Source organism: Rhipicephalus sanguineus, chromosome 1 (genome assembly GCF_013339695.2).
Source record: "Rhipicephalus sanguineus isolate Rsan-2018 chromosome 1, BIME_Rsan_1.4, whole genome shotgun sequence".
In the NCBI taxonomy this organism is placed as follows: Eukaryota; Metazoa; Arthropoda; class Arachnida; order Ixodida; family Ixodidae; genus Rhipicephalus; species Rhipicephalus sanguineus.
The window spans coordinates 139,455,863-139,478,790 of NC_051176.1; the positions used below are offsets into that span (position 1 = coordinate 139,455,863).

At 48.2% G+C, this 22,928-nt stretch overlaps 1 protein-coding gene across 1 annotated transcript in view; it reads right to left on the reverse strand.

Annotated features, from left to right (window-relative positions):
• Positions 1 to 11,310: 11,310 nt before the first annotated feature.
• The window catches only part of LOC119399029 (exonuclease mut-7 homolog), a 75,184-nt gene continuing 63,566 nt past the window's right edge, over positions 11,311 to 22,928 (reverse strand). The window contains exons 18-21 of the mRNA XM_049412111.1: positions 18,842 to 19,036; positions 15,276 to 15,329; positions 14,502 to 14,633; positions 11,311 to 12,250 (exon numbers count right to left, since the gene is read on the reverse strand). Coding sequence (XP_049268068.1) covers positions 11,852 to 12,250; positions 14,502 to 14,633; positions 15,276 to 15,329; positions 18,842 to 19,036 — 780 coding nt within the window. The 3' untranslated portion in view covers positions 11,311 to 11,851. The remainder of the gene's footprint in view (positions 12,251 to 14,501; positions 14,634 to 15,275; positions 15,330 to 18,841; positions 19,037 to 22,928) is intronic.

Below are 22,928 nucleotides of genomic sequence, written 5' to 3' on the forward strand. Positions count from 1 at the left end.
AAGGTTGCAGGTCCGGAGGTTGTCCGTGACGGGTGAACAGAAATGATCATCATCATGAACCGGCACGCGCGCTCTCTTCATCCTTTTCTTCCTCTTCTTCATCTTCTGCTTCGCTCCAAGAACACGTGCGCCGATTTTTCCAGAGTGGAATGCAATAACTCTGGTGGGCGAGATAACGAGCACAGAGAGAGGAAAGAAAGAGAGTGAGAGAAAGAGATGGAAACAAATAGAAACAAAAATTATCCGCGAAGAAATTCCTTAGAGAGGCGGGTTTCGAACCCGCGTACCCACGATGCCAAGGCAAACGTCCTATCCGTTCGGCTATTTTTTTTTTTTTTCACAAGCACTCGGCTATCCAGACACGCTCGCAGAACATAGCATAGCCTTGTATAGTATAGTCAGCGCCTCCTCTACGTTATTCAATGCCAGTCAGTTGCGCCCGATCCAGCCGTTCACCACCTTCTCCTCTCGTGCTTTCCTACCCTCCCCCATCAGCAAGCCTTCGCGCCTGCTTTGCGTTCAAGGGGGAGAGTACCCTTTAGGTGGTGCCCCACGACGAAAGTCTTTGGAGGTAGTTTTTTGTTCAGTGTGTTCATATCCGTGGGGCGGCGTCTTGCATCCCTCATTATGACTATGTTGGCTGTCACGCTGGCTATGTTGAATTCCTATGGCGGAGTTGGAGCAAGCTTTTCTGCACCTTTTGGAGTAAGTGTGTTCCATTGGCAGAGCGAGGGCGGGAGTCAGGCGTTCCAATAGGAGAGTCGGAGTGGATTCAGAGCGGGAGTCACTCCGTGGAGCAGGAAAGGTTGCTCCGCCAAAATCGGCGGAGTCGACCGAAACTCGGCGTGACGTACTTCCTTTAACACGTTTGCCTGCTTGGGGGCGATGCCACTGTCGCGTATCTTGACAGTAATGGCGGTCAACATGGGCGTCTGGGCAAATCGTGTGGCATTGCTTCCGCTGATCGATAGCGACAGCTCCGAGTCAGAAAACTCCAGTTTCTGCACGAGCGATTCATCGGATAGTGACAGCGACGCTGAAACTGCCGCGTACGAGCGGGAATTCGACAGCGGAATTAGCAGAATGGAATAACTACACGCAAGGTATTCTGGGCAATTCAAGCACTTCCGCTTCCTTCTTGCTCCCATGCTTGCTCCGGCGGCGCGGATTGTGTTCCAATCGCGGATTTGGAGGCGTCGCTCTACTTCAGAGTCGAGTGCTCGCACGCGGAGTCCATCGGCTGCTCCGACTCTGCCATTGGATTCAACATAAGAGACGCAGTGTTTTGAGATGGCGCGTCTCCGTTCGTGGCGCTATGCGGACGACCGACGTCGCTGCAACGCTGCTGCATACACCTGCTTTAAGATGTACCACACAGGCGCTGTGAGGTGGTGGCGGCGGCATTGCTTCGAGCCACAAAGGAAGGAGTACGAGGGAACAAATCTGACAGACGCATGACATAGGAGGGGGACGGCGCGTCTAGCGCATCTCCGTGGGGACGCGCTCAGACGCACGTGTGACGCAAGCAGCCGTACCCTTTAGGTGGCGTCGCACCTCGACAACTCCTTCAGCTATAAGGCGGACCAAAGGCTCCCATTGAGGAGCGAGCGTTTGCACTGGCATCGAAAAAAAAAAAAATGAGAGGAGGCGTTGGTATAGTATAGCAAGAGGGTGGGAAAGGGAAGTGAGGGCGAGAAGGAGAGGAGAGAGCATTGCACAGAAAGAATGAGAAAGAGAGAAATGCAGAAAGAGAAAGAAAGAGAGAGACAAAAAACAGAGAGAAGAGAGAAAAAGAAATAAAGAGAGGAAGTAAGAAAGATAAAACTAAAGAGAAACAAAGAAGGCCGTCCATCTCCGCACTTCCTTGAGATTTGGCACCACTACTGCGAAGCTGCCGTAATTTTTTTTTTTTGGCGGGGGTGGGGGTGGGGGGGGGGGCTTATTTGCGATTTTCTTGCATATATAGTATTTGAGTGCTCGTCATGATCACTAATAACGCGTTTGTCGATGACTTTGTGTAGTTGAGCGCTGAAATCAAACATACGTTGAAGGGAGTCAACAAGCAACTTTATTCATGTACTGGGAAACATGCAGTGAACAGAGTGGAGACTTCCCTGGAGACTATGTTAAAAAGTAAATATGTGCATTCGTTCATAGTTGCGCATATTCTCGCTGTACATAATAATTATAATGTCGTTTTACCTTCCCTTCATATATGAGCGATTTTTTATAATACTTAAAAATATTTTCAACAATGAGAGAATTCGTTAAACTTCCGCTTCTTTTGGCATTCTTCACAAAAGTCGCGCCATTATTTTATTGTTTCTCTCTGGAGAGGGGGGGGGGGGGGGGCCTTTTGGGATGACTATCTGCTTGTTATGTCGGCGGCATCCGACAACTCTGCTGCAGATGCACAAGGCGGAAATATTGCGGGATGTCATTGGATTGTTCCCAAATTCCAGCGAGGCGAAGAAGAGTTAGATATGGAGCCAGAAACCATCACGATGGTTCTATGCCCGTGGCACCTACATCCGGGTGATTACTTTCTCCCAGATGAGAGCTCTTGTGTGATTTCGTGTTTTGCATTGGTTGAGGGATAAGTGCATACACTAAATTGACGTACCGCAAAAACCATGTATTATTTTGCTCCGCGCAGTCCCCTGTTTCGTTTATAGATACAACCCGACGTTGCTAGTAAAGGATTACTGTTTTGAAGGTCAAGATATGATTTTGCATTTCAATGTGAATCAAGAGCAGGGACGTTTGTCCCTATAGCTTAGCGTGGTCTCGCACTTACACGATCAGCTACATTTATGGAAACAGCCTTTGTACTCGCAGGGTTGCCAGGTTTGGATACTTTACGCCAATTTGGCTACTTTTTTTAGGCCGGTGGCGGCATAAAGAACGCCTTGGCTACTTCTTGGCTACTTTCTCGTTCCCTCGATCTTAACTAAATCATCAATATCTGGTGACGTCGCAGCCGCTGCCGTTCGAGTATGCGGTGTCAAAACATGGTGGACAAAGCGTATTTCCAGCTTCCAAAATATAGCTTGGAACTTGCATTACACAAGCCAAGACTTTCGGGTATGCGTGGCGCGGAATCGGGGAAAAATGTTGCGTGGGGCCGGCATTCGCAGCCAACCTATGTCGCGGATCACGACTTTTAACTGTAATTGGATGTAAATAGGACAATGGAAAGCGCTGCACATCCAGGGTGCTGTGCACTCATTGACATTAGAACTGCTTGTGTCATTTTTAATGTTAGTTAACGGACTGCGACTCAGGAATATAACCTGCTCGCACTTCGGCATCACGCAAAAAATGATTGCCAAGATGACTACACTTTATCCTTCAAACCCCGCAACAGCGACTTTGAGCCCACTTACGCCCTACTAATTCTTATTGTCGCTACATGGCCGTTACTTCTAGTCCATTTAAGAAAAGTCACGCAAGACGCGTTAAGGGTCGTTGCTGCTGTTGTTTTCCTCGTTGTATGGCTCATACCCAATGCAGCGGATTGAGTCATTTTTGTAACAGCGCGAAAGACTTGGTCATCTTGCACAAAATGACCACTAAAGTCAACAGTTTATGCTTGAATCTCAGACTGTGCTGGGCAGCAGTGGCGTAGCCAGGAGTGGGGGGGGGGGGGGCACACCGGGCCCGTGCACCCTCCGAAATTTTTTTTTCCCATGGGGTACAGAGCACAAAATGACACTCGGCCCAACTTATCTGCCCAGACCCAACGTCAGGTCAATGAGGTGCCCCCCCCCCCCCGAAAAAAATTTCTGCCTACGCTACTGCTGGGCAGTATCGAAGATACAGGTATCTTAGATACTATGTTAGATAATCTTTAGGTATCTTGTATCTGTATCGCGATACGCCTCGTAAGACGTGTATCAGTATCTATGTTTACCATACATGAAATAATGTATCGTGTATCTTAAAGATACAGATACTGCTATCGCTACACCACCGTGCGAAACAATAATCGCTAGCGGAACTCCGCTTCTCAAGCTGGTACTGGTGCCACTAAGCCACCTGAACAAAACTAAGAGCAGGGACATAATTTTATCTTTCCGTCAGAGTCCTCCAGTGAGGACACTCAATGAGGTCTGCGCGTCCCTACTGGTGGAACAGAGTCACGTGGCAGCGCCCGCGCAGTCTCTACAGAAAGAAGCGCACAAACCTCTCCGCCCAGCTAAAACCAAGACGACCCATTTACCCAACCACACCCCAGTAATTAGTGGCTATAGCTCAAAATTAGCCTGCTTGAGGCCGCTGCTTCCCGATGCACGTAGCAGTGCGCATTATCCGCTTCGGGACATGAGTAGGCTTCACTGCAATATACAATGCGGAAAAGCCAGCTTACAAAAACGAAGATTACGCCAATGTCCTTAAAGTCGGCTTCACTTTTCAACAGGAGTGCAATGCTGAAAAAAACTTTCCTCAGGGGCAATAAATCGGTTAATCAGTCCTGCATGAGCTTCACGAAGAACCAACTGCCGGTCACCTGGGCGTATCTCGCACGTACGACCCGGCACCGCTTCTTTTGGCGAGGTCTCGCCCGGTCCGTTCGACGTTACGTGGCATCCTGCGATAATTGCCAACGTCAGAAGCGACCTCCCGCACCCCCTGCAGGACTCCTTCAACCGATCTCCACCTCTACCGAACCTTTCTTCCGTGTTGGTGTAGACCTTCTCGGTCCTTTTCCTGAGCCAAACTATGGCAACAAGTGGGCCGCCGTTGTTATAGACCATGCAACCAGGTACGCCATCACTCGAGCGCTCCCCACCGGCACTGCTACTGACGTTGCCGACATTTTGCTCCACGATGTCATTCTACACCATGGCGCTCGTCGGGAATTGCTCACAGATCGTTGCCGCGCATTTTTGTCCCGAGTAATCGACGATCTTTTACGCTCTTCCTCAACAACCATCCCCAAACAAATGGCCTCACCGAGCGCCTAAATCGCACCCTCACGGACATGCTCTCAATGTATGTCTCATCTGACCACCGTGATTGGGACCTGGCGCTACCTTACGTGACTTTCGCCTGCAATTCATCACGTCATGACAACACCGGTTATTCACCTTTTTATATGCTCTACAGCCGTGATCCGACGTTACCACTGGACATCCTGCTTCCGGCTGCTACACCTCCGCCTAGCGAATACGCACGTGATGCTATCGCTCGTGCCGACCACGCGCGTCAGATCGGCCGCTCTAGTCTGTCGGCTTCACAAGTAACCCGGAAAACCCTCTACGATAGCCGGCATGTCGACGTTCGTTTCTCACCCGGTTCGCTAGTTCCCCTGCGGTGTCCAGTCCATGAGCACCCAGTTCATACATTGTGCATGGGTCCTTACCGTATCGTCCGCCAGGTAACGGACGTCACCTACGAGATCGTTCCCGTCCCTACGACTACCCCACCTGCAATCACCCTCAGTGACGTAGTGCACGTCAGTAGACTAAAACCATACCGCCCTCCTTCTGAAGACTATGTTTAAAGTGCACCGCGACGGCGCTTTTACGGCCAGGGGTTATGCTACGTAGCTAACACATCAGGGGTCATACTTTCTGCCTACAGAAGACGACAGAGCACTGGCCTGTCCGGTGTGCGTGCTGTCCTCCGTCTTGATCGATGCTGTGCGCATCAGTGTATAAATACACTTGTAAATAGTCACGCCTCGTCTCATTTTACGTAACAATGTGAAGACCCTAGGACCTCTTTTGTTGTTGTTTTTTGCTGTTGCATCGAGGCGCGTGCGGGGAGATGGCAGCTGCTGCACGGCCGCTGAGTGAAATATTTTCACAGATTAGTTCTTCCACTACTCCCTAGGCAGCACTACCCCCCCCCCCCCCCACACACACATACACACTAGAGCATTGCACGGGCCCGGCCCAGCCCGTGGGCCGGGCCGGGCCGGGCCGGCTAAAGTAGTTTTCACGGCGGGCCCGGGCCAGGCTCGGGCCTGAAGCTCCGGGCTTAGGGCCGGGCCCGGGTTTGAGGTGGCAGGCTCGGGTCGGGCCGGGCTTGGACTTTGTTCGGTTCTTAAATGGACACTATAGTGAAACACTGAATCGTTTTAGACTGATAAAGTCTACTCTAAGAACTCGAATTTCATTCATTTCACCATCATAAGCCTATTGTCAGACGAGAAAATGAAGGTAAAAATTCCATTTTCTAAATTTCGCGCTGAAACTCCGAGCTTGACGTCACAGATTTCAAACTGTATTTGTCGTCGACATTGGGAACATTGGCTCTACAAAATTTCCTGACACTTGGTATGTTAAGTCTATGGCCCCGTCAGAGGTCAATGTACTTCAGAGATTAGGAACTACGTAGGCCTCATTAGACGCCGTCAGAATCTAAGATGTCACGGCGTCTGCTGCGCGAATTTCAAGGGGGCGTCGCCACCCGCATTTGTCTTTTTGAGAGTTTTCTCACTTACCAAGAGTCTTGGCCCGGCGAGCATGGTGACTTAGGAATTGCAAAATAGTAATTTACTGATAATAGAAAAATTGTTTCCAGTTGGTTCCACATACGTTGTGCATAAATATAATTTTCACATTTTCTCTCCAAAAAGCGCTTTTTTATATGTGGGGCAAGCTATTTGGAGAAATTTTACTAGGGACAAGTACTGAACTTGTTTTGCTCCTTGCATATCGGGCTACTTGATTTATCTAAATCGGCGCGAGCTAAAAGTAGATATACAAGGGGCTTATACAGTTAACAGTTAACATGTCGTTATTCTGTGCTTTATTTGCATTCGTTGTGAATATATATCCCGAATGTTATTCTGTAATCGCAGTAATAAATGTAATATATATATATATATATATATATATATATATATATATATATATATATATATATATATATATTTCACTTATGGCAAGAGCGATCGCAGAGCTGCAAAGCGGGGAAACGTTTTTGAAGTTTCCAGCCCTCCACTAAAAGGAGAGGACTGCACGGAGTCTCGTTACATAGAATTCCTACACAGACACATTCTTTTTCCGTGGCTCCGTCACGGCCCCCAGTGGTCATGTGACGCGAGATGAACATGCATACTTTGCTTTGTGTGCCCAATTTGTTAAGGTTTTAGCTTTGTCCTTTTTCCGCTATATCAGGGGTCTCAAACCCACCTCAGCTAACGGGCCGCATTCACGAAAATTTACTCCCGCAAGGGCCAGGACAGTAACGCAGCTAAAAGTACGCGGGAGGGGGGGGGGAGGGGGGGAGGGGGGGGAGGAGGGGAGGGTCTAGGTCGTATCAAATGTCAGCTAACGTTGCCATTTAAAAGAAGAGCTTTCCGAAGTAAAACCTCGCTGATACGAATCTCGCGGGGTTACCAAAAATATTCGTATCATCCCAAATTCGTGTCACCAGAAAGCATGGAAAATTAGTATGCGACAAAAGAAAGTTGGCATACGTTTTGGTTTAGTGTTTCTCAGGGCCGCAGCGACGTCATTAACAGCTCTGAATGATTGCCAGTAAAGTTCTTAGACGTCAACAATCATACTTGTACTCGTAAATATACAGTGCATGCGCGCGTGTGTAATTAATGAACGAGATGTGTTGTGCCCCGTGACCGCTAGTAGCCGCTTCCTAATCTTACTACGCTTTTTTTGCATGACACCAGAGTACTTCGGCGAGAGTGACTTAAGAAGCGCTTTGCACACGATAGAGGCCAAGCTCCTTCGCCAAGACGGTCCGCTTCGTCTCTTGGCGTCTTCGTCCACCTTTATTGTGGCTTCATGACGGACCCGCAGCCCAAGTTTTAGTCTTGTTCCATAGAACGCCTGATTGCGGAGACATGGCTTGCGTCTGCGTGGCAGGCACGCGTGTTAAATCCCGAACACACGTACGCGTCGACGTGCTGCAACGCGTACGTGTGTTCGGGCCTTTACAGTACAAAGACGCCGCTGCCTCGAGCACAGGAGCACGTGTCAATGCGTCGGAAAAAAAGCGAGACGTCAATGTCATCTGTAATCTAAACGCGAAGGCGCCTAAAAGCCTCACAGATTCGCGCGCACTATCTCGGACGCATAGTGGTACTATTGTAATAAACTCTATGCTCGGACGCAACGACGCACTGTTGATGGTCGAGCAGCGCGCATGCCCGCGCCCGCGCGTGACTGCCGCGTCTTCCGCGGCAGCCAGGGCAGCACCTCTTCGTACCTGTGCGCTGGCGTACGTTCGTATCAAACGTCGCGGGGTGCAAATCGCTTCGCAACAACCGTACTCCAATACATTGCAGGCTAGTAGGCCTTGGCCGGGACCACGTAAAAATTCGTATCACCCCGAAATTCGTACGAGCCGTGATCGTATCACCGAGGTTTTATTGTATCACGTATGGGTCGTTTTTGAAGGGTATTTGGCGGCGGAATTCCAACAACATATCGATACCTACCTTCAGCACGACTAAAATCTGGACGCCGATTGTGAAATAGAGTTTTGTTTCACGGTTAGGTATCAACACATGGTGGCCGCAGGGGATGCCTCGCGACAACAAAGCTTTAGACCTGTCATCCATGTGCAGCTTAAAAACATATTTATAAAGAAAATGAAAAAAAGGGGGACGAAGACAGCCATGTGCGGGCCGCGGGCCTCTAGGGAGAGGCCCACAGGCCGCGTGTTTGGGTCCCCTGAGCTATACAGGCAGGCCCGTAGCCAGGAATTTTTTTCGAGGGGGCCCACTAGCTGAAAACCTTGACTATTTGAGAAAACACCTATTTTTATTATTTATGTTTGGTAAAAACACCTACTTCACAAATATTTTGGGAAGAGGGGCGGGCCCCTAGACCCCCCCCCCCCCTGGCTACCGGTCTGTATACAGGTATAGTGTGAGATCTACATGATACTGCCGCAACACCGTTGTAATGTGCAGGAATAGCATAGGTTCAAACAGCATAAAGCGTGAGGCAAAATAATTCGCTTGACGAAATATCACGCTTGAAAAAAGGCAATTACGGATTCCGTGCCGGGTGATGTCCCTTTACCTCAAACCATATGCATCCAATGAGTAGGCGCCGAGAAACTTATTTGCGTCTTTATTACCAAACTGTAAGGAACACCAAAAACAGATCGATATCGCTTTGTCCATCTCCTGCCAGTGCTACCCGCGTAGTCTGGTGATCACCTTCTACCAGCACAACATCGTTAGGAAGGCATAAAGGATTATGATACGGAAAAAAAAAAGAGCGCGGCACAATACACTGCTGAAAACTGCAAGAAGCCCTCAAAGAGGAGTTTTATATGTGATACTAAATAGTGTCACGACTTTCGGGAACGATAGAAATGAAGGGATAAGCTGCACAGCTACGTTCATTCTGCAGAGGTCCACAAAGACGTCCTAAATTTGCTCCAGTGGTGGAAGTTAAGAACTACGACTGCCGACGCCTTCACATTTCGCAAGGCAGATGTGCAGCTCTGCGGATAGCGCATGCAGTGCGAGAAACTTTAGCGTGGCAGTATATGTGATGCAACGATGGATGGCGTGCTTCAAGCCGGAATCTCTAGATAATCTGATTTTTTGCACAATAACGCGTGAAGAAATAAACTATGAAATGTGCCACAAAAGACTTATGCACTGTATACAGTAGCAGTGGTGTGATATATGAAAAGAATGCTACCACAAATACTTTTTTGTCCTTTCGTCTGCCTATACGTATTTCTAAAAGTGCGCGTGGTGCACACGGTTCGTTGTAATTTTTAACTAGGTTAGTGTATTTACAAAAAGGTAAAAAACTTGGCTTTCTTTCTCTATCTTGCTGTGGCGAGGTGCTACAATGATGAAGATAGGTGTTACATATCCAGAAGATGGGTACACTATTGCCTTTGTCGTTAGAACGTTTTAGGTTTCACTAAAGAGCGCAATAAAAACAAACTGAAGAGAGCGTTCTGTTCTCTGTCTCCCCTGTTTTTATTGCACTTCCTATCGAAACTGTACTCATGCTGCAAATCACTTTCCTTGGTGCAATATCTGCTACAAAACGCTCTTAATGATCCCCATTGCATTTGCAAAAAAAAACAAAAAAAAAACAGTTATGGTATACATTTGCCTAGCAAACATTCAGTGCACCCAGTAAGTCCACTCAACTGTTTCCACCGTGAGCCCCTGTTTACACGAAATTACCGTAGGCTAAAGTAGAATTGTTAGCGAAACATTCGCCATCAAAGCGTAAATATTTCCTACTTAACACTTTGCTGTAGATTCTATGTTCTGGCAACACCACCTATATTATTGGCTCGGGCCTCTGTCGGGCCTGATCTGCCGTCGGGCCGGGCCGGGCCGGGTAGGCGAAATTTTTTCTCGGGTTCTGGCCGGGCCCGGGTCGCGCATTGAATCACCGGGCCGGGCTCGGGCGGGTAAATTTGAACGAGTTCCGGGTCCGGGCCGGGCACGGGCCGAAGATCACGGCCCGTGCAGTGCTCTAATACACACACACTCCCCAAGGGCGAGGGGTCTGTTTTATTTACACAGTTTTACACATCAGTTCTTCCACTGCTCCGTAGGGAATGATAGGGGTTTCCTGTCGGTGGAAACGATGAAATCCGACCAATGAGACATATAGAGTTTCGCTTTAAAATTATTAGCGCTAACTATAGTGAAGTGCGAACATTATCTACTATGGTTGGATACAACTTAAGGCAGGAGAGGCCCCGCCCAAATGACCGATGCGCGGCAGTCAATTGCTTCCGCGACATAGAGAAATAGTCCCGCTCATGTTCTCCACCACGTTCTCCGACGCGGATTTACCGGTCGTCCAGTTCATGACGTCAATCTAGGGTGCGCGCCCATTGGCGTAGCTCATATATATCCGCCTTTGAGGAGGACATGCCGCTGCCTTCTACAGTTGTATCCGACCATTGGGTTGCTTCGCGTAACGCCTTTTCTCGTTTTTTTTTCTTTTCTTTAAATTTTCGTGCTCGACAGCTGGGACACACTGTATAGTGGATATAGGTGTTAAAGCATTACTCGTAATTAGGCGTCGTTATCCCGCCAGAACTACCTCCATCGCGGGTCGACCCGGTATTGCACTATCTCCGGTATCGGCCCACTTTTTTTGGCCACGGACGGATGGATGAACTTGTTGCACCGATCCACCAAATAACGCTACGCATGAAAAACTTTAGTAAAGAGGCACTTATAATAGCAACACTGACTTCGAAACAGAATGGTTGTCGTTCAGATCCATAACGTCTGCGCGATCAGCCAGGCGACGTTTATACGGAGCCTTCGAATTTAGTGATGCACCGTCGGAGTGTACCTGCGCTGCATGTCACTGTAGAGTCACCGAGCTCCAGTAGACAGGGAAACGAAAATGAATTTTATTCATTTGCATATTATACAACACAAAGGTTGAGCTAACATACGCCACGTGGTTAACTTTCGCAATGAAGCGATAATCTTGTCACCCAACGTGGCTTGCGCAGGGCTTCTGTTTCACCATTAAGTATATCCCTTGAGTATTCTGTCTCTGCATGCTGTCCTTTCCTTTCTGCAGAATACATCTTGAACTTAAGAAACATGGAAGCTGCTAACGCAGATTACTTCAAACTGATGAAAAAGAAAGAAACGAAGAAAGACGCTCACAGCCAGACCTTTCCGGGAAGTACGACTACCACTTCTTTGTCAGTTTATCAGTAAATGATGTGTGAAGCATTACCCTTAATTCAGCCGAATGGGATGCGGGGACTCCGGCTTTCATCCCTTCATGTTCAGACATTCGTGCCGACGGATACGCTTTACAAGACATTCCCACGAATCCCAACAACAAAGTGCGCAAGGTGACACCGTCAGTGGCGACTGCACATGGACTATATGGGACACCAACGGCTGCTACCCTCAACGGGAAGTTCCGTCATTCTGGTGACGAGAGCCCGTCGCTGTGACGCGATCAGCGCAGCTCTCAGAGGCGGGCGGTGGTTCACCGGAGATCAGCTCGTTCATCCACGACTGCTTTTTGAATCGGTCGTAGTGCGAGCCATCCCAGTAGACCTTGCCGCAGCCCACGCACACGTAGAACCTCAGCACGTGGGAAAGATACTCAAAGACGAGACCGTCGCACTTGACCAGCACACCGTTGTCAAAGCGGCCAGAAGTGAAATCGATCGAGCAGTCAGGTCCGTAGGAGCGCACCAGGGCCTTACCGCCGGCCACCGCCAGGCCCTCACCTCTCAGGGACGCCTGGAGCTGCCACATGTGCTCGGCCGGCACAAACGCGTAGCGGGACGCGTTGCACTCCTGCACGGGAGAGTACATCACAATGCATATAGGTCGCGAAAGAGTACGGCCATGTTTTTCGTGTCGGCGGGCGTCACTTTCTGTGCATAAGGCGAAGCGACAGTTTCCAGCCTTCGCTGATAAGGTTCAGTCACGGCCATAGGTCGGCAAACATACTCATCAGTCCACTCACTCAGGCTAAGATTAAGTCGTGAGTCTGAGTCCGAGTGAGTCCGGGTGAGTAATATTCTGGTGAGTTTGAGTCCGAGTGAGTCAGGTTGAGAAAAATTTTAGTGAGTCTGAGTCCGAGTGAGTGCGGTTGAAGAAAATGTTGGTGAGGCTGAGTCTGAGTGAGTCCGGTTGAGGAAAATTTTGGCGAGTCTGAGTACGAGTAAGCCCTAAGCGCAAAATATATATTTCTTGAGTGAGTCTGAGTGAGTTCCACTTTTTTGCCGACCTATGGTCCTATCAAGTCAACTTTAGCATTACTATCAGCCTTATGTCGACTCACATTTATACTCACATCTACTCACACATCATACTTCATCGCACTAGCGCTCATAAGCCAGCTCAATATTTATTGATCAAAATGTTTTACTGAATTGCAGCTACTGATAATTCGTATTTGAAGATACGATGTCAAAAGGTACCACGTAGAGCACCGATTATGTGAGATGTTGGCGTTAAAGAGCACTGACACCATGATCGAAAAAGCTAATTATACGCTAATGCACTCATGAGTCGACTCACTCAGACTGAGATCGAGCCGTGAGAACGAGTCTGAGTGAGTTCAGCTGTCTAATATTATGGTGAGCTTGAGTTCGAGTGAGTCAGCTGAGAAAAATTTTAGTGAGTCTGAGTCCCAGTGAGTCCGGTTTAGAAAGTTTAGTGAGTCTGAATCCGAGTGAGTACGGTTGAGAAAAGTTTTGATGAGCCTGGGTCCGAGTGAGCCCTAAGGGCAAAATATAATTCATGAGTGAGTCTGAGTGAGCTCCAGTTTTTTTTGTTTTTTTTTTTTGCCGATTTATGGTCACGGCATCATCGTAGCCGAGTGCTGAAGAGCGCAGTGCCGACGCACAGCACGCATGCAGCCACGAAGCACGCGGCGCCAACGAGGTTCAGTGCGTTTTTACACCTTTGCGACAGTATGTGTGTATTCTACCCACGATATGCAACGTTCCTACTGTTCCTATTGAAAAGGCGCACGCTACCGGTTATAACGCACGATTAATGAAAAATATGTAGAGCGCAGCAGAAACAAGGACTGAAAGCCAAAATCCAACACCTGCACGTACTGCGTACTACATGTATATATTCTTAATTGTATCCATTGCGCTGTGATATTTTTGTTTCGTTACGAACCAACTAGCCAAAGATAGCTTACACTTCTGCCGATTGGCGGAGCTATACGCTGGACAAGCGCAATGATTCGGCTGTTGCCACCTAACTCTGGCCAGAGATTAAAAATATGGTGACGCACTCTATGACGATACGACTATTGCATGGAGTAAGTCCATCTCACTAGCAGTGACCACATCTCTTCATTATACACAGTTCAGTTGGCTTTACACCCTCGCAATAAACCTTAGTTTGCTACGATCGTTCGGAGGTCATCACTCGAAGATTAGACACATGTACTGAGCCCAGGAGTCAGTTAGGAGGGTGATGGGGCAAGGGTGCACTGCACCCCCCCCCCCATGGCTGCAAAGCTCAGTAGGACTTATAAGCGGCTTCATTTTGTTTCAGACATGTAGAATACTGCTGGAATGAACCTTGCAAAAACTTTTAAATTTTCATCGCGACAATGACATATTTTTATTTGGTGTACCTCACTCTATCCGCCATTTGTCTGGCTTGACCCCCCTCCCCCGCCTGCCCCAAGTAAGATGGGAAAACTACACCTCTGATTCTGCAGACTGCGCATTGTATACAGACTATTTTTCGGAGCAAAGGCTGCCCCCTTCACAACGACACAGGTTACGACTGCTGCTACATTTTCATGCTTGCAGCTGTACAGCGTATTTCTCGGCTCGGCTCTTGTTTGTTAGTTTAAATGTCTGGTATTTATTTATTTATTTATTTATTTATTTATTTATTTATTTATTTATTTATATCTCCTTTAACACGCACTTAAACCACCGACGTAAACTCAAACCATCCACGTCAAAGTTTTGGAATCCGCAGTCGTCAGAGGGTGTTGTCCGAAAGGGACGCTCGGTGCCATCGCTTAATGACACGACCAAGCGCGCTGTTAACACGAAACGATACTCACCGTGCACCTGGTCAAGATGTTCTCTTCCTTGACTGCCACGTTATAGAATTTGAGCACGTCCTTGATCTGTTCTCGAGCGGAAGCCACATTGCTCACGCAAAAGCACTGATCCCGTGCAAGGTACTGCTTCATCTGCCACGCACAACAAAAAATACATAGAGAGAGGAAAGAACAAAAAAAAATAACATAAATGTGTGTCACCACACGAAATCGCGTAGCAGTAATTAAGGAAAAAACTCACAGTTTCACCACAAGGGCGAAGCAATGAATGCGATGGTAACAAATTGGAATGTTACGCGAGGAACGGCAAGCAGCTCGAAACTTGCAGCGCGCTGCTCAAGCACAAAGGACGCACGAAAAGAATACACACGGGACGAGCGCGAACTAACAACCGCCACAGCTCGACACTTAAAGCGCGCTGCTCAAACACAAAGTAGGATGCACGAAACGAACGCACAGGACGAGCGCGAACTAACAGCTGTCACAATTGTTACTTCTTTGTGTTTGAGCAGCGCGCTCCTTCGCAAATGCGGCCGCTGCAGCGAGCGAAGTGACTTTCGCGCGCTCTGTAACTTCAACGCAAACTTTGCGGTGAAAGCAGAACACGTACAAACCGCCTCCATCACGAGATAAGCGCGCACGGACGACCACACCTTGTAGGGCAAAGTACAGGTGGTAGAGGTAGGAGGAGCGCACGCATCGCAACGAGAGGGGCGACGACCTTTAATCGCAATAAAAGAACTTAAGAGGAGCAACAAGACAGTGGAGCCATACCTTTTTATACGGAGCACCACACGTGATGATCACCCGGTTTTCTTTCTGTGCGAGCTGAAAAGCGGCAGGTTGCATGTTGGTCATTTACCTCCTTGATGAAACAATGTAACTGCCCGAGTCAGTAAAATTCGTGCTACCGCTCTGCAGGCAACTTAACCAAGCAAAGTACATCAGAACGCGACCATAACAGCTTCTATACAATTTCTCATTTCCAAGTTATTTACGCGTAATTAAGGCAAATGTCACTATAGTAAAAACAATAAGCACTCGATATCGCCACTGAAAGTCGATTATGAATAGCTCAAATTACGTGCAATATATGCGATCTCTAAAGAATGGGGATGCCATAAACCGTGATGGCCTGCAACATTCCCATATAAACAGCTACCCTCAAGTTCAAAATTAGGAAGTTAATTAAGAAGTTTTTCTTAATTAACATCTCAATGTAACTTTAGTGTCGGCACAGTATTACCACCTCGACATAGGGTTCGTGTGCGAAGACGGCAGGTGCTCGTCATAGCATATCTATGCAAAATCCGTATTGTCTAAAAAAAACGCCTGTATACCAAACCAGACTTGTTACGCTGGCACAGCCAACTTCTATACGTCTATAGTTATGCATTATGTAGGGAGTCCCAGTTTTTGGCCAAGCTGCAGACTGTTTTAATTTGATGCGAAGCATTCTTGGCAAATCAAATGTACTTTGTGCGTCCGTCGGGATGCTGTCGTGCACTTTTAATTAATGCTCCATTAATCGGGTACACATAATAATGAGCACGATATGATATGCATGCGTGACAAAGATGGGTGGCGTTTCATGACATGAACGAACCAAATGGCAAGATACCGCTGTGGCCTTTTCTTTAACTGGCGTCACGGTCCGCTCTGCGCGGCCATGGTTAGAAGGAACGCCAAACGCGGAGATCAACCACAGCGCCGAACCATCACGCTAACGGGAACAGACGCGTCCGCCGCACGTGAACGTTTGTGTGCACGTGTGAGGAGTGTTTTGGGAATGTGCGGAGCCAACTCTCCTCCGTTTTTCTAATGGGATGAGATGTATCCCGGCTTTGCTCCCGGTGTTTTGGGCACTCATATCTCGGGGGGTGGCCTTATCCTTGCACTCCCTTCTTTCATCCCCATTGCCCGGAACCAAGGACGCTGCAGCGCCATGCTCCATTCCGGGTTGCAGAAATAAGCGTCTTTCCTATACTCAAGCCAGTACTACTTTATCTACTCTTTCGGACGTTCACTTCACTCCCTCCCCGTTTGACGGCAAGCGCGCAAGGTGAGCGTGCAACCCCGTCTGAGATCTCCAGACACGTATAGGCAAGACTCGCTGCCTGGGCAGCCGGGACGACAGAAAAGCCCTGGATGTGAGGGGACATAAAAGGACGCGAGCGAACCGCTGCCAGTTTGTTTGTACTTCGTCTCGTCTTTCTTGTGACAGCCGAACCCTCTCCGCCGATCAACCTGGTTTGAAGCTAAAACCAGGCGCTGCTGAGATACAACCCCCCCCCCCCTCCACCCCCCTCGAGACACCGGAATATCAAAATAGCCATGGCATACGTGCATGACAAAACATAAACGACCTGACATGCCATAAATTCCATAATTTACACGATGCCGTCGTGGTGGTTTCTTTAACTTGGATATTAGAATGTGCATGACATCCACGCATCACATAATATGAATGACATGTCATGACATGCATCTGGCATGAATGACATGACATGAATGGCGTAAATGATGTCACTGTGCTTGTTTCTTATACTGGATAAATATGCATATGCATGAAGTGACGTATTTACTCGAGTAATACCAGCACCAGCTAATGCTGGCTTGGTCTAGCTAGTCTTGGCTGCTGTTCGCTTAAATGCTGCATAATGTTGGCTATCCGCTGTAATACCAATATAATAAAGTAATAGGAGTGTGCTACTACGCATCTGCCTGTCTCCACTAAATGCTTCACCTACGACATTTACGCTTAGGCAAATTAGCCGGTTATTTTGATATTTTTTTTTAATTAGCAGAACAGCAGATAAAAAAACATTGTGTTGCCGACGGAAGATGACAGAACACGACATAGGTAGGTCTCATAACCGTATGTTGTAAGCGCTTTTGTTTTGTTTTTCTTATATAACATTTCCTAGCACCATAGCTGGGACACATCCATACAGCATAGCATTACAAAAAAGTCAAGACGGGTGTACCGGCGTAAAAATTGGGGTTTAGCTTTGCAGACCTAACGAAATTTTCGAGATCGCTTTTGGTGCAGACACAACGAAAAAAAAATTTTGCCGGTGAAAGGAACTTTTGAATTTAAATTTATTTGCAGCAAACCAAAAAAAAATATTACCAACGATTACGATACTCCCTAATGATAAGTTGGAGCGCAGCTCCGCATGTGTTTTCCGCGTTGCCAGAAAACATAATTCCCAACGGGTTGAATTGTGAGCACATCCGCACAGGTAATATACCATTTTAAGATTACCGAACACTACAATAAGAATGATTCTCGGGTAATCGTTGAATATTGCTCTATCCATTTTGAACAGTATATAAATTCTGATTAAGACATATATTATGTTGCAGTGAGAAGCGAAAGGTATAGACACGAAAAATTACACCATCTCCCGCTAAAGGGGACCATGAGGCGATGCGAAGCCGGAGCACTTGCACGATCGCGTTCCGTTGGCGTTCGTTGGGCATGCTACCGACCTCGCGTCGTGGAACGCGAAGAGGGACGCTACGCGCGTCGTATCTTCCATCTAGCCTGGCCGTTAATTCTCACAGGGCGAGCGGGGAACGCGGTCGACAGGCGGGCGAGAGGGGGGCAGCGTAGGAGAGGAGAGAGAAGGGGAGGGGACGCGCATGCGCTCGAGCTCATCGCGGCGTTGCGCAGGAGAGAATTTCGGCATGTCTAGCCCGCGTTTCAGAGAAAGAGTGGAAAGGGGGAGGGGAGAGGGAAAGTGGAAAGAGGTAAAGTGGAGAGGGGAAGGGAAATGGGAAGGGGAGAGGGAAAGTAGTGAGGGGAAAGGGAGAGGAAAAGTGGAGGTGCAGGGGAGAGGGAAAGTGGAGAGGGTACGTGGAGAGGTGAAGGGGAGAGGGTGAGTGGAGAGGAGGTGTGTGGAGAGGGTATGCGCATGAGCAGTAAGGGTGGTCACGCCGCACACCACCACCACCGGATTGAGCTCGGCCTTAAGATACTTCGCATCTAATAGCGAACGTAAGTTAGCACCAGCAGTACGTATACTCTCGACGAAAGGTTTCAATGTGCGCTCCGGCTATGACAAGATGCGCGGAGGGCAGGGCCATCTGGTGGCATCAAAAGAAACGAAAATGCCACACTCTGAAAACGGATCGACGAACACGCACGCGACGCCTTCCTCTTCACCTTTTCACATTTCGCTGTGTTACGGCTTGGCAAGCCGACGCTCAACCGTAGCTCAACGCAGGAAAGCTGCGCTATAAAACAGCAGTGCTACCATAGGTCGCGGAAAGTGCTGTTTGGGGGACCAGGTCACACTGATCTGTACGCAATGCAGAAAGAACGCCACACCCACCTTGACGGCCTGGTCGCGGTCGTCGCCATCTCGGAGGATGATGGTGTCGATACCGCAGAGCCGCAGGTAGCGGCCCAAACCCTGCACCATAGTATCCACGATGACCCGGAACTCGGACACGGGCAGCGGCTGGTCGGAGCGCACGAAGGGCCACTCGTCCACGCAGGTTATTTCCTCGCCCACCTCAAAAGGACGCTAAAGTGAAACACAACGAATCACTTTAGACTGACAGATTATTCCTTGAAAACTGTTGTCGTTAATTTCACTACAGTAGAAACCCGCGATAACGAAATCCCGAGAGAACGAAATTCTCACCGCAACGAAATATTTTCGGAGCACCGGCGAACGCCCATAGGAGTCAATGCATTTCGTAACTCGCGACTACGAAAGATATTCATACCGCAGTCCCTCATTAACGAAATTTTTTGAAACACGAGTGTGCAAATAATCTACTCTCGCAACATTAACTACATTTGAAAACTACTGAAGTGCATTCATGCTACATTTAAATTGTGCAAAACTATCGCCACAGCACACTTGAGAAGCAGCCGCCATCATTGTTTACAAAAAAAAAAACATAAAGCTGGCGACAATGGTGATGATAATGGCTTGCCAAAACACCTGCTCGTTATCGCGGGCTACGCAGCCAAATCCACATTCCTGATGGAGTTTCGTTCGTTGACATGGCTCTGTGCCTGGCTTTGTCGGCTTTGCTTGCACATGGTCGCGTGTGTGGAGCCATTTTTGGAGCGTTCGCTTGGCCGCTTGGTGCAACGTGAACTGTGTGTTGCGATTGCTTCGTCCAATTTCGCTGCCTCCAAAGAAAAAGCGGAAGTTCATAACGCTGGAAGATAAGGCTGCAATCATCAGTAAGGTGGAAAAGGGCAGGAAAAAAATTGACATCGCCGAAGAATTCGGCGTTGCGTGCAGCTTGCTGTCCACGATTCTGTGCTGATCCAGCGGAGCCGGAAGGAGGTTTGCCTGGCGCACTTGATGACGGTACTGGTGACAGCGCAGTGCCGCCGTCACTGACCAGTGCATGGGGCGAAATTTGTGCCATGGCAAACGAGATGCCCGATCGAGAGGCATGAAATTGCTGCATGGTAAGGCCCGCCAAAGCAAACTTACTGACTTTTGGAAATAAAATGTTTTTTGTAAAATCTATGTCTTTTCTGCCGCATTCTCGCACCAACGAAATTCCCGCAAGAGCGAAATTTTGTGCTTACCCGCCGATTTCGTTATTGCGGGTTTCAACTGTATTACAAGTCTCTTCACAGAAGAAAAAATGAAGGTCAAAGTTTCCAATATAAATTTGGCGCCACCGCATAATCTCTGCACATGATTGTCAGTGTGAAATCACGGATTTCAACATGTTTTCTCGTATTTCGGCAACATTGGTTAAAAAAATAGCTGAATTGGTACGTTAAGACTAGCCCACTAAGAGGACAATCTACTTTATTTATACCAATTAAAAATATGTGAGCCCCACCAGACGCCGTCAAAATCTATAACGTCACTGCTAATTGGTACGGTAGCTTCAAGGTGGTGTCGCCCCCTGCATTTCATTTTTTATTGCAATAGCAATTCTATGGACACTCTCGGCTGGTTTTCGCCATCTGCGTCGCCGTCATGTCCCACATATATATATATATATATATATATATATATATATATATATATATATAAAAGCCACAAAGCAAATAATTCAGAAAAATACTTCCCGACGCGCGGAATCGAGCGGGCGACTTAGACGGCTAAGCTACGAAGAGTACCATCTTTCAGCATGCTAACGGCGAGCTATTTATACACACCGTTTACTTCAGCGTGCTTTCTTACCAGCGAGATGGCTCGAAGTGCGCGAGGGGCACGCTTTAAAGGTCATCGGCCCGCTCGTAGCGATGCGCGCGCGCCTCCGTGTACCTCGCCCTACAGAGCGTGGTCGCTTGCGCGCGCGCTTATCTCGTGGAGTGAGGGTGGGGTTGTATGTCTTGTGCTTTCACCCCGATGTCTGCGCTGAAGTTACGGAGCTTACGAAGGTCACTTCGCTCGCTGCATCGGCCGCGTTTGAGAAACGAGCACGCTGTTCAAACAGAAATAAGTAACAACTGTGACAGTTGTTAGTTCGCGCTCGTCCTGTGTATACCTGTTCGTTCGTTTCATGCGTCCTTTATGTTTGAGCAGCGCGCTTTAAGTGTCGAGCGGCGACACTTCACAGTTCGCGCTCGTCCTGTGTGTTTTCTTTTCGTGCGTCCTTCGCGCTTGAGTGACGCGCTGGAAATTTCGAGCTGCTTTCCGTTTTTCGCGTTACATTCCAATTTGTTGCTATTGCATTCATTGCTTCGCCGTTGCAGCGAAACTGTGACTTTCTTTTGCGCGTTTTATCGCTTAGAAAGCGTCGTCTCCCGGCAAAAATTGTGCTAGTGGTATTGTGAAAGCATAATTTACTAAAACGAGAAAAATCGTTCCCTTTTGTGCCCCTATAAGCAAAAGGTCATTGCGAAATTTCAAAGACGTCACGAATGCATCCGACTCTATAGCGTGCAAGTTGTTCTACTAATGGAACGGCACACGAGAAGGTGCCTCTGAGCGAGACATGCACTATACATCCGCGCCCCTTTGCCTATGCGCACAATGATCGATCGATCGATCGATCGATTGAACAGTTCATTTGATTATGTTCAACGTCTCAAGTATTATTTAATAATGTCCTAATGCTCAGGACTATGAGAAAAAGACGAGTGGAAAGCTTCTGATTGATCGATTGACTGAATGATTGATCGAAAAAAATAAACGCTTTACTTATGAGATGGCTCTTTGGATTTACAAAGAATGGGAAAGGGAGAAAAGCGTGGCGGGAGTGGAAGGCGCGATCCCAAGAGCATGCAGAATATGATATTATATCCCCGATTCTCCTGGCTGCCCACCGTTTATCGGATGCACACCTCGTAGCTCAGCATGTTTTCATTGCGAAGGTGTTCTCTCCACATCGTTCATGCGCCGGACGTTTTCACAACAGGTGTTTGGTGAAGGTTCGGTCGTTTACAGTCGGATCTATGGCCACAGTTGGGAGATCCACGTGCGTCGTAGTGAGCGTAAACATCTTGCTGACTTGCGGTGCACTGCTTAAGTTTGCCACTTTTCTATAGCACGTTTGGTGTCACGGAAAAGCCGAATTGGGTGTCACGGAAAAGCCGAACTGCGGCAAGAAAAGAAGCGCTTGTCCGGCACGGGGCAGTGGGCGGCATATCGGAGGTACATCTCCTCACAGGTGACTGGAGCTTCTGATTAATTTCGACAACAAGGAGCTTTTTTATTGTGAACTTCCCATGCACGCGAGCGTCTATGCGGTTCTGCCGCTATCAGATCGAAAGCCTCTATCAGAAAGCAATGCAATCAGCAACGTACTGCTCAACACCAGAATGTCATGGCCACTGAACCACCTGTAATGGGTGACGTCAAGACTTGATCGGCATGTACAGTATTGTTGGTCTTCGGCGCAAAGCATCAGCCAGCAAGACAGCAGTATGTGTCACTTTTACACAGGACGTGCGTTGGAACCTTTTCTTTTCGTCTTTATAATGAAAAAAGTAATACGGATTCAGTATTGATCGCAGCTACCTACGTGACCAATTTTTAAACCGTCGCATAGTACTGCACAGTGCGGGCGGTTAATCGCCCCGACTAAGCCGCCCCGCAGGTACAGACTGCGTTTCCGCGGGAAGGACATTTGCTGCGTCTTCCCAAGGCAGGGGAAGAACCGCAACACCGAGGCCAGAAAGAAAAAAAATCGATGCGGGGAACTTCTTTCCCTACGACGTTCAGACGGCATTCGAGTGCCGTCTGGAGAGGCCTTCAAGGGGTGGCCTTCAAGGGACATAATTCTTCTCATCTGTAGACTTGCTTTCTGGCTGTCCAGGTCCCGATAACGGAAGCAGGTCACCAGGAAACTAGATTTGTTGCACCTGACGGCCTATATGAGTTTAACATGACGTAATTTCCTTTTGTACTTTGTAGTGCTGTTGCCGTTTACTCCCCTGATTTTGCTACAAACCTCCCTCGCGCCCGCCACACAACCTCAATGGGTGCT